The 11,991-nt window shown below is 41.0% G+C and overlaps 1 protein-coding gene and 1 long non-coding RNA gene across 6 annotated transcripts in view; one reads left to right on the top strand and one right to left on the bottom strand.

Moving 5' to 3' along the window:
* Positions 1-3,047: 3,047 nt before the first annotated feature.
* On the top strand, positions 3,048-6,721 carry LOC118720785. The gene is made up of 3 exons (XR_004988535.2): positions 3,048-3,076; positions 3,181-4,708; positions 5,046-6,721. It is a non-coding gene; the product is annotated as an uncharacterized LOC118720785 (long non-coding RNA).
* ADAT1 (adenosine deaminase tRNA specific 1) overlaps positions 5,934-11,991 on the bottom strand; it is a 26,309-nt gene continuing 20,251 nt past the window's right edge. For 3 of the 5 annotated variants that reach the window (XM_036441077.2, XM_036441076.2, XM_036441080.2), the window contains one exon: positions 8,749-10,661. In XM_036441077.2, coding sequence (XP_036296970.1) covers positions 10,529-10,661 — 133 coding nt within the window. In that variant the 3' untranslated portion in view covers positions 8,749-10,528. Of the gene's footprint in view, positions 6,043-7,647; positions 7,902-8,748; positions 10,662-11,991 lie in introns of those variants that run through there. The other 2 variants (XR_006741851.1, XM_045582671.1) reach the window with 2 other exon arrangements.

The raw sequence follows: 11,991 nt of genomic DNA, 5'->3' as shown, positions 1-11,991 counted from the left end.
ATTAAAAATATATATTTTTTAAAAAAATGGCTCTCATATTTATACTAGGGAAGAAACAAAGATCTTTAGCTTCTTTACCAGATTATATAAGCAACCCATCAAAGCTCTCTACTGATGTCAGCTTCCTATTTGGGATCAGAAGAAACATGTTTATTATTTTTTAAAAACTTGATGGAGCTTTATTTTGTTTAGAAGAAACATTCTTGTCATAAGTACTTTGTTGGTTTTTCCCACACCTGATTCAATAAAATATGTGGTCCTCTTTGCTGGTAGTTTCAAATTAGAAACAGACCCACCTCTGAAACAAAAACCAAAAACTGACCTATGATTAAGCCAGGTAAAGGGGAAGGAACAAATTCTGTTACAAGGAATCTTGTTGGCAGTGACATAATGCCCAACAAACTGGCTTAAGCTCTAAAAAGGCAATTTATCATTTTAATTGTCAAGGAATGTTCACTGGCTTTAGGCATAGCGTGAACCAGAGATCAAATGATGACATCAAAACTCTTTTCCATCTCGGTTTTGTTTCCCTCTACATTGACTTCATTCCCAGCAGGTTCCTTCCATGTTATGGCAAGATGGCCCCATAGGCTTGGCAACTCCAGTAGAAGGAAAAGCATTTCTTCTGAGAACAATGTCAAAAGTCTCTGGGAGGATTCTGGCCTTGCTTGAATAACTAAACAGTCCCCTGCTTTAAAGGAGGCACTAGTGGGCAGGAATGGTGCCCTCTTAAACATGTGAACAGAATAGGATGAAACAGACATGGGGGAGGAGAGAGCTTTCCAAAGGCCTTTTGATCTGTTTCTGTTTCACAACCACAAACCCACAAATTCAACTGAGAAGAAACAGAGGAAAGAAAATCAAAATGCAAATGTTACTGAAGCTTACTGTGTTTTTCTTTCAAAAGTGATTTATAGTTAGCATTTATTGAATAATCAACTCTCCCTCCTCTCCCTTCCTCTTTTTCTCCTTTTCTCTCTAAATGAAACACAAACACACAAAAACACAAAACAAAAAACACCCACTTAAAAAAAAACAACACATGTCAGAGGTGGCATAACAAATTAGGGAAATGATGAACCAGTCAACAAATACAAATGGTACTGTTATAATTGGTTATTTATAGAACTTTAGAGGCATTCCCCCATTAAAAACAGGAACTAAAGCCCAGCCTGTTTGCTCAGTGGTTGAGCATCAACCCAGGAACCAAAAGGTTACTGGTTGGATTCTTGGTTGGAGCACATGCCCAGGTTTTCAGCTTGATCCACAGTGAGAGGTGAACAGGATGTGGCCAATTGATATTTCTCTCATCGGTTTCTAGCTCTCCCTCTCACTTCCTCTCTTTCTCTAAAAATGAATAAAAACATTAAAAAAATAATAAAGATGTTGAAAAACAAAGCTAACTAAGCAAGTCTCTGAAGGGTGAAGTTTATGGTATGTGAATTATATCTCATAAACCTGTTAAAAGTTAATCATTGCTTTTACTGAACACAATTCTAACATAAAATCAATATAATAAAAGAAGCATAAAAATCAGAAAGGGAGACTAAATGTACTTATATGCAGACAGTGATAGTCTACATAGAAAAATCCAAGAGAATCTATAAAAAAATAGGACAAAATTCAGCATGGTTGCTGGATACCAGACCAGTTAAACACTGATGATGTTTCTACCTACCAGATGAACCAATTGGGAAAAACAAGATCTCATTATTTTGTTTTTTAAATTGATTTTAGAGAGAAACATCAATTTGTTCCACTTACACATTCATTGGTTAATTCCTGAATGTACCCTGACAGCACTGAACCTGAAGCTCTGGTATATCAGGATGATGCTCCAACCAACTGAGCTACCAGTCCAGGGCCATAGACGTCATTCTTAATAGAAACACCTATAAGCATGTAGGAATATATTTAACATAAGATATGCAAGACCTTCATGGAGAAAATAAAACATTGTTGGACATAAAAAGACCTAAATGAAAGGAGAGATATACTAATATACTACATTCAAGGATGAGAATAATCAGTATTATAAAGATGCATATTGCCCCCAGGTTAATCTGAGTTTAATGCAAGAATCTGACAATTGATGCTAAAATCCATCTAGAAGAGCAAAAGGCTAAGAATAACCAAAATGTGTTAAGATGAGCAGGGGAGACATGTATTTGCAGTAATTAAGACTGTGCCATATGGCATAAGAGATAAATAAACCAAGGAACAAGACAGAAAGAGACACATGTTTAAAATATAATACTGGTGGCATGAAAATCAAAGGGAAATGATGAACTAGTTAATCCATGATTTGATTCTATATTCAGTTATATATATGAAAAAACACACATATATGCCTAAAATAATTTCAAGTTGAATTAAAGATATAAGTGTAGGAAAGCAAAACCTAAAATATCTAGAAAGGCATGCCTTCCTGGGGCAAGCCTATTCAAATCTCCTTTTCTTTTTCCTAAACTCTAAAGCTCTCATGAGACTTGCAACCAGGGAGCAATGGCAGTGGCAGCTGGCCTGGGGTGAACTTGTCTCCATGGCTCCCTTTACTCTGCTTCTAGTGAACTGACAGCCCTGCCTTGGCTCATTTCTTTCCCATAATGTTTCTAGAGAGCCCGCCTTGGCTCTCTCCTGTTGCTTTTATCCTATGCTCTTCCTTGTTTCACTGTCCCCAGCTTTAATAAACCTACTCTCAAAATTATATTTTAAAAAATTAGAATATCTGTGACTTGGAGTAGGAGGGATTTCTTAGACAAGATACAAAAATACAGAAGATCAAGGAAAAGATTGATACACTTAAGTACATTAAAAATCTTAAAATTTTTAATTTTTTTATTTTTTTATTGATTTTTTACAGAGAGGAAGAGAGAGGGATAGAGAGTTAGAAACATCAATGAGAGAGAATCATCGATCAGCTGCCTCTTGCACATCCCCTACCGGGGATGTGCCCGCAACCAATGTACATGCCCCTGACCGGAATCGAACTGGGACCTTTTAGTCCGCAGACCAACGCTCTACCACTGAGCCAAACCGGCTTCGGCAAAATCTTAAAATTTTGAACATATAAAAGGTACTATCGGGGTAGGGGAGGCTGGGGGGGGGGGTCAAGGGGAGAAAGAAGGAGACATATGAACTACTATTTGTAATGCTTCAAACAAGAAAAAAGGAAAAAAGGTACTATAAACAAAATAAATGGAAACCACAGAAAATGTAACAGATATCAACCAAAAAAGAATTAATATCCAGAATAAATAAAGAACTCTTCCAATTAATAAGACAACCCAAGAGAACAATGGGCAAAAGATAACACAAAATCTTTAACTTCACTCAAGGCCACTGTATGTGCTGCACATTGCACCAACCCCATGGTGTGCCTTTCACAAACATTACGACATGAACAGTGCCCACAGAGCTGTGCAGTTACCAAACTCTACACTAAAAGCTACAACTTACACTACCCAGTTGGTGGCTCTGTGAATTGCAGAGGAAAGTAAACTATGGGATATCAATTCACACTCATCAAATTAGCCAAATTAACAGTTTTGACATAGAAAATGACAGGGAGTATGTGAAGCATCTGGATTTCTCATCAACTGCTGCTGTGAGTGTAAACCAGTACCATCACACTGGAGAGCAGTTTGTCAATATCCAGGAAAGTTGAGATCCAGATAGCCCATGTCCTAAGTATATATCTTAGAAATATCCCTACCCATGTATGAGTCATGTATAAGAGTGATCACTGCAGCCTTGTTCGAATGAGCAAAAAATTGGAAATCAACTGTCCATTCATAGGAGAGTGTCCATTAACAGGAGAATGGAGACTTCATATGCAGCACAGTCACACAAAGGAATACTATACAGCAGTTAAGATGAATGACCTTGTGCTACATATGTCAATGTAAATGAAAAAAGCAAGATGCAGAAATATATTCAGCATATCATTTCTATAAAGTTTAACACTTCAAAACAATTATATGTATTGCAAATTTATGTAACAAAAGTATAAACCATGGAATTCAGGATGAAGGTTACCTAATGGAGGGAAAGGAATAGTAGCAGGGAGGGGTAAATGTGGGAGCTATCTTTCTAAAACACAACTTCCATTCCAACACCCTTATCTCAAAATAAATAAATAAATAAATAAATAAATAAACAAATCTCTGAAATGCTGACTCAGGACTAGAACATTTCACCTTCACAGGGTATATAAAGTCCTCCTCAACATGCATCAAGTATCTCTTCAGCCCCTTCCATACTTGCCAGCCCAGCCATGGTGTGATTTCATCTTTGACCTTTGCATATGGTGATTCTTTACCTCCATTATCCTCAAAACTGTCTCCATTTGTACCACCATTTCCCTTTACTTGCCTAATCCTTCCCCTTCACCTCTGTGCTCAAGTATATCTGGGCCCCTTCTCCCAGGTTGGGTATTTGACTTTAGAGGACATTGTACCATCCCACTGCAGAGGCTGTGATCTGTCTTTCCTATTGGTCAATGAATGAACAACAAGAGGATGATCCCCTATTCTTGTACCTCAAGTGCTTAATGCATTGCCTGGAGCTGAGAGTTTACTTAACAAGTGCTAATGCAATCTTAATCCTGCAAGCAGCGCCACATGGAGGGCATGAGGCAGGTTTGTGCACCAGGGCACCAATCCCAAAGGTGGTCCAAGGATCTCCTTCAAGGAGAATATGGAAGAAGGTAATATATCTATGTTCTTATTCTTTTTAAAAATATATTTTATTAATTTTTTACAGAGAGGAAGAGAGAGGGATAGAGAGTTAGAAACATCAATGAGAGAGATTCATCGACCAGCTGCCTCTTGCACACCCCCTACTGGGGATGTACCCACAACCAAGGTACATGCCCTTGACTGGAATCGAACCCAGGACCTTTCAGTCTGCAGGCCGACGCTCTATCCACTGAGCCAAACTGGTTTTGGCTATGTTCTTATTCTTAAAAGACTCTTTATTAGACTGAATGTTAGAACACTTTAAAAAGCACAATTGATTGCCCTTTTCATCTTTTATTTCCTTAGGGAGAAAAAAAGATCCTGGTGGTTGTCATGTGGGAAGCAAAGCCATGAGTTCCATAGGAGGATCTATATATAGCTCTGTGATCAACAGCTTTGCTTCCTTGCCTCCTTAGCAGCTGGAGACAGGCTGTTGCTTCCAGATGTGGGATGGAGAAGGTGCATGCGGGCAAACTTACACATGCCTGGTGTGCAGCAAGAGGCTTCACAAACATGTGCCCAATATGCTTCTCCTGAAGACAATCTCATGTTTACTGGCATAAGCTCTGGAAATTGGGACTAGCAAATTGAAGAGAGTCACTTATGAGCTGAATGACGGACCAAGGTTGGTGTGTGCTATGTGCCAGGCACTGTACACGTGGTGGGCAGCCCTTCTCCTACCTACACTGCTCATGATCTCATTCATCTCATTCCCACAGCCCAACTGCCAGGGGGTAGTGCTGCTCTCATTTCAAAGGTGAGCACACACTCTGATAATGTATTTACCTCCCTAAGATCACACAACCAATTTACACCCTGGAGTACAATTCAGTCTCAGGGCGACCGCCAAAAGCCCCTGCGGCCTTGTTTCTCCAGCTCCTGCTGGTCTTTCAGCCCAGCGGGTCCTGCTGTGCTAGGATGAAGGGCATTCACAATGGCGCTGGGTGAGTGAGGAACAAAAGTACAGCCTAAAAAAACCAGCTGAAAAGGCACTCACTGGAGGTCAGAACAGCCCACGAGCGGCAGGAATAAAAAAGGAAGTTGATGAGATCTTGGAGTGGCTGTTGGAATACACATGAAGAAGAGCTCTTCTTTGAAGTATCAGAACCTAATTCAACAAAAATGGGCACAGTAGATTATGTGCATCTATTGTTGGGCAGAGCTTGGGTTGCCCATGGTATAATTTCTCAAAGATTTCCTGAGAGATCGCACAGCAAGGTCCCGTTGTTGAACTGAAGAAAGATGCTGGGAAAGGGCTGTCGTCAGGTTGGTTTCACCACCCAGGGGCCCACCGGGCCTCTCCCTGCGGAGACAGTGAGGGTTTTAATGTGCTTTTCTTTCTCTTGGCTGCCTGAGCGTACAGCCATCACTGTTTCCATTGTGAGTTCTTCTCCTCTGGAGCCAAGCCCAAGTTCAGGGAACATGTGCTCAAGACACATTTGGCAGCCTAGCTCCCCGCTTGCAGTGACTTTCTGCCTTCGCCTTTCCCCCCATCAAGGCACTTTTCTGCACTCGGAGGTTGAAAAGCAATGCTGAACACACTTAGTTTCTAAAAGCTTGGTTCCTGATCATGCTCGCTCATTGGGGTGAGACACAAAAAGCCCACACCAAATACAGAACCCAGGTTATGGAACTCAGATGAGAATTATTTCCATCCCTTCCTTGTTACAGACATTAATTACTGAGGCCATATGCTTCTCAAAGCATCTATGGGCTCAGTCTCCTGAAGAAAATTTGTCTTGTATTATTTACCCCATTAAGAATTTTTATGAGAAATCCTACCTTACTGCTGAACAAAACTGAGCATCCTACTAGCTGGGACCTTATTTTGTAGAACAGGTCACTGGTTAGAAATCAGAGATTAAATACTTTCCCTACATCTACACAGGTAGCAGCAGAGTTGGTATAAGGACATAATTACTTGAATATCCAGTCCTATAAGGAGAGATCTTACAAGTGTAGAGCTAACTAAAGTTTGAATTTTTTTACACTCAAGATAGTCAGTATTCTTATCAAAACAAATGTTTCCATCATCCTAGAAAGTTCCCTTGGGCCTTTTTCACTCAACCCCAGTCTCTCATCTTCCCCCACCAGGCAACAACCACTGTTCTGATTTCTGTCCCCTTTGATTAGTTTGAGGCCCTACTTTTAAGAAGTGAAAATTGAATGTACGCAACTTTGCCTGCTTCCCTGAAGTGTCTCTTTGCAGAAGTGTGCTCTCCCTTTTGGACCACAAGTACTTCTTAAGCTTTGTTTTAGATCCATCTGGAAAACCTTTCAGGGAGTCAGTCTTCGTCCCAGTACAGACACATTTATATTTAAAGGAATTTACATTTATAGGTTATGAAGGCCAATTATGATTCGCTATAAAAATAACTCATCTTTCTGGAAAATAGTTACTTTTCCCCAAAACATCTGCTTTCTTGCCTCTTCCTGTGCATATCCAACCACTTCCTTTGTTTCTGTGGAGAGGATTGCTTGAGCCTTTGAAAGTGAGCACATATGCACCCTATCTCTCTACTAGGAGGCCATTTCCTGGTGTCAGTAACCTTCCTGCTGCAGTAAGACTCCTCTGAACAGCTCATCTGACTTGCCAGACATCAACCCAGAACAGTGGTAGCTGAAAATACACTGAGTGGCCAGATTATTATGATCTCTGGATGCATAATAATCTGGCCACTCAGTGTATATCCTACATAATAAAAGGCTAATATGCAATTGTCTTCTCAACCAGGAGTTTGACCAGTAGGCAGGGTTGGCCAACCACTCATATCCCCTCCCCCTGGCCAGGCTGGCTGGACCACACCCATGCACGAATTCATACACCGGGCCTCATATATATATATACTGAGTGGCCAGATTATTATGTGTTCAGAAATCATAATAATCTGGCCATTCAGTGTATAATAGCCAGCAAGGAAACTTAGAAACTGGAAACGGGGTTTTAGAAACTGGAAAACTTTGAGTAAGTCTTGCTCAGAACATTGTCTTACAGCCAAAGAATGTTGCCAAGGTCCAGGTGGAGGCAGCTTTCCACAGACACGATGAAAGCAGACGGTGCCTGCATCTCTTCCTCCCGGAGAGCTGGCGGCCAGGCTGGGTCATTTTCTCCACAGCAGATTCATCTTCCCAGACAGTGAGCTAATGCTTGGCACTGGCAAACTCCATGAAAAAAAAAAAAAAAAAAAGGCATTTAACCCCATGCTTTGAGGCAGAAATGACTTCATGGAATAGATACACAAAATCAAATCAAGCTATGTTGTTGTTGTTTTTTTTTTAATATTCTAAAGAAAAAGAAAAAAAATGATGCACACAGTCATAATATTAGAACCCACTTGTGAACATAGAACACAAAACTGTAAACTCCCCTGAAAGAATCATATTACAGAAGTCATTTTGTTAGGAAAGAGATAATTCTGTGGAATTATAAACAGCTGCCGAAAGCATGTGGTGAATCCCTCTTTCCTATACAATGTCACTGAATATTTTCTGGTGTTCCTATAGTTTAAATAAAGAAAACTTTTTCCTTTTTTTTTAATTCCTAAAAGAGTATTTTTAAAATAGGTACTACATTAATATGGTTCAATTTTTTATTTTTTTTTAGTAACAGAATATAAAGGGTCTTCAGGAACAAGTGTCCCTCCCACTCCTGGGCCCCGGCCACTCCCTTTCCTTCCCCATAGCCTGTGTTAGTGGTTTCTTGTGTATCTATCTATTCAGAGATAGTCTAACATATACAAACTTTCATCATTCTTTTACAAAATATATATTTTTATTGATTTTACAGAGAAAGGGAGAGGGAGAGAGAAACATCAATGATGAGAGAGAACCATTGATTGGCTGCCTCCTGCACGGCCCTCACTGGGGATGGAGCCCAAAACCCAGGCATATGCTCTTGACTGGAATCGAACCTGGGACCCTTCAGTCCACAGGCTTGACATCCTATTCACTGAGCCAAACCAGCTAGGGCTCATTGTTCTTTTTTTATACAAATGAAATGTTGTTATGCTGTCTTGCATTTTGCTTTATTTTTTGCACTCATATTTAGAATCAAAATTTTGAAGATATGTTTCAGTAAAGCAAAATTAAATGTTCATTTATCCTTTGATTTAGCAAATCCCACTTCTAAATCCATTGCAAAAAACAAAATATTTCATGTAGCTTATTCACAAAGCATTTCCAAAGGAAAGAATGTAATGTGCACCAATAGCTGAAAATAAAATGAGACAAAATTAATAGTGTGTAGATTTGGAGTAATAACTTAGAGGAACTATGTCGTGACTTTAAAACATAATCCCTGGGCCAGGTTTTCTCAACCTCAGCACTGTTGACCTTTCAGGCCAGATAACTCTTTGTTGTGGAGGGTTGGATGTCTTGTATTAGCACCAAAAGCTCAGGTGGGCTTCCTGATTGGCAACAGTTTGAATGTACTTTGTTGTTGGGTGAATTTACTGCCGATGCATGTGACTCCATTGAGAGAGTTTTAAAATGTAGGATGGGGTATTTGGGGCGAGAATAAGGCAATAGGGGAATAAGGACACATACATAATACCCTAATCAACGAAGAAAAAAATTAAAAATAAATAAATAAAATGTAGGAGGAGGCAGCATGCTGTGGTACACGGAGCAACACGCGGAAGCACCAGGGTCAATCAGGAGGCAGAGGGAGTGAGAAGGAAATGTGGGCATGAGTCATTATGGGATGGAGGAAAAGGGGCAGGACAGGGAAGCAGGCTTGGGGTTGGCCAGTTTGGCTGATTTTAGTGTATGCCGAGGCACAGAGGCTGTCCCTGCCTTTCTGGGACTTGGCCCTGGGGTGATTAGGGCAGGTAGAAGGTGGCCCAGAGTGTGCCCCACCCAGAAGCTGGTTTGAGCAGGAGCTCTGGATTGGTTGGTTTGCATATAGACTCACAGATGAGTCGTCCTATCTGTAGAGATAGGCTAGTCCTGGGAGGAGCAGTCTCTCTGGGATCAGCTAGGTCTACTGAAAACAATAGGAATTTATCTCACATAATTCAAGTCCATGGTGGGCACTAGCTTCAGGCATCCAAACAAGGTCACCAGAGCCTTGATTCTCTTGACTGTTTCATTCTTGGTTGCCTTAATCCTCAAGCTGGCTGTCTTTATGTGGAGGGCCAGTTCCAAGATTATGTTGTGGACCTTATAGCCCCTGATACAAGAGGAGAGAGAATCTTTCATGATAGCTCTGGCAATAGTTCTAGGACTGTCCAGGGCTAGCTCACATTCCTGGAGCCAGGAATAAGGTTTGCTTCAACCAAGTCTCATGGCTGCACAGAGTCTCCCACTGAGCAGGAAAGGGGGGCTCTCCGAAGGAAGAGAGGCTGGGTGTATGAAATATACATCCACTATGCGAGGCAAAGCTGTAAACTTGCAGAGATGAAAACATCATCTCAGCCCAATACATTTCCTGAATTAATGTAGGAATACAAAGCAGAGCATCACTTTTAAAGTATCATAGTATTTCAAATTCTTAGTTCATATTTCAGAGAAGCAATAAAAAACAAGTCAGGACAGATAGATACCAAGGTCGTTAGTGAGATTCCATTTTCGCAGACAGCTGCTCAGTCAAGTATAGATTGTTCCATGTTCTGCAGTTCCATCCCTCTAGCACAGAAGAGATATGCTGCTCTGGTAGAAGGCAGACTTTTTATTCTCATTCAGCCTCAAGAAAAGCTAGGGCTTATCCAGCACCAAGGGAAAACTATGGTCCAGCATGAAGGGCTGGAAGATACCTTGCTACCAGTCAGCTCTTTGCAGACTTTCTCTTCTCATTTAAACTGGTGGTAATCCGGGGGGTTTCTGATCCAGGACCCAAAGGCCTGCTTCCGGAGTGTGCTCCAGGCTTCCTGGTAAGAAGATGCAGCCTCCTTGTACTCCAGGTATGTTTCCAGCTTCCGCACCCTAATGCACACATCCCACCAAGCACACAGGTTCTCATTGAACAGCTCACCACCACGGCCAACAAGACACCTGAGCAATCAGCTGTTCAGATTTACTACAAGAGACTTAGGAACAGGATCATCTTAGTATGCTTTCCTAAAGAGACTCTGGCTCCTTTGTAGGACATTCACTGCAAAGTAACATGGATTAAAACAGGCAGGAAGTGAGCCCTCGCAAGTGTGGCTCAGCTGCTTGGAGCATCGTCCCATATACTGAAAGGTGTTGAGGGCACAAACCAAGGTTGCAAATTCGATCCCTGGCCCTAGTCAGGGAATGTGCAAGAGGCAACTAATTGGTGTTTCTCTCTCTCTCCCCTTCCTATCTCCAAAATCAATTAAAAACCCCCCACAAGAAAAAACACCCCAACCAGTGTGGCTCAGTGGTTGATCATTGATCTATGAACCAGGAGATCACAGTTTGATCCCCAGTCAAGATATATATGTAGATTGTTGGATCATCCCTGGTATGGGGTGTGCAGGAGGAAGTTGATCAATGATTCTCTTTCATCATTGATGTTTCTATCTCTCTCCCCTTTTCCCTCTCTGAAAGCAATAAAAAATAATTTTAAAAAATGCACACAAAACAGGCAAGACTAAACAGAATACTAGCTTTGTCTGGTCCTGGTGAAATCAGATAAAACAATAATAACTATTATATTTTTGGTTTAAAGTTTCCTAAGTGTCTGTAATTTCCACCAGAGCACAGAGCCATTAGAAACCTCTTGGCTGTGTTTTCCCTAACAAAGCAAAGCACTTTCCATTCTACACATACTCTCCTATACCAGCCAACACCCCTCCCAATCCCTCAGTCGTCTCTGCCTGCTAAAAAATGGCCATGTTGAGTAATATCTGTAATACTTATATCCTGTTAAAAGATTTTCTTATGACAGACTCTTCTCTCCTTTGACCAAATCTGAGTCAGGCTCCTCTGAGCCCTTTTCTCAACTTGGACCTTGAGCTCTGTCCTTGCATCTTATAATTGAAGACACTGATACCCATGTCTTATTGATCCAATTTTTCCCTGTTTCCAAGTTGCATCTTAGCTCACTTCAGCAGGGCCAAATTGCTAACTGCAGCAAAAATTGACTTCAGTTGTTTGATCAATTTCCTACAGCTTTTTGTTGGTTAAAGGATGGGATCTACACACCCACGAAGGATCAAGCCTACAAACCAGGCATGTGCCCTGACCAGAATGGAATCTGGGACCCTTCAGTCCACAGGCCAATGCTATATCCACTGAGCCAAACCAGCTAGGGCCTAACTTGTATTTTTTAAAAGGTAAAAGCTAATCG

This window comes from Pipistrellus kuhlii, unplaced genomic scaffold (genome assembly GCF_014108245.1).
Source record: "Pipistrellus kuhlii isolate mPipKuh1 unplaced genomic scaffold, mPipKuh1.p scaffold_m20_p_17, whole genome shotgun sequence".
Lineage (NCBI taxonomy): Eukaryota > Metazoa > Chordata > Mammalia > Chiroptera > Vespertilionidae > Pipistrellus > Pipistrellus kuhlii.
The sequence above is the reverse complement of the archived record's forward strand: the minus strand, read 5'-3'. Positions and strand labels throughout refer to the sequence as shown.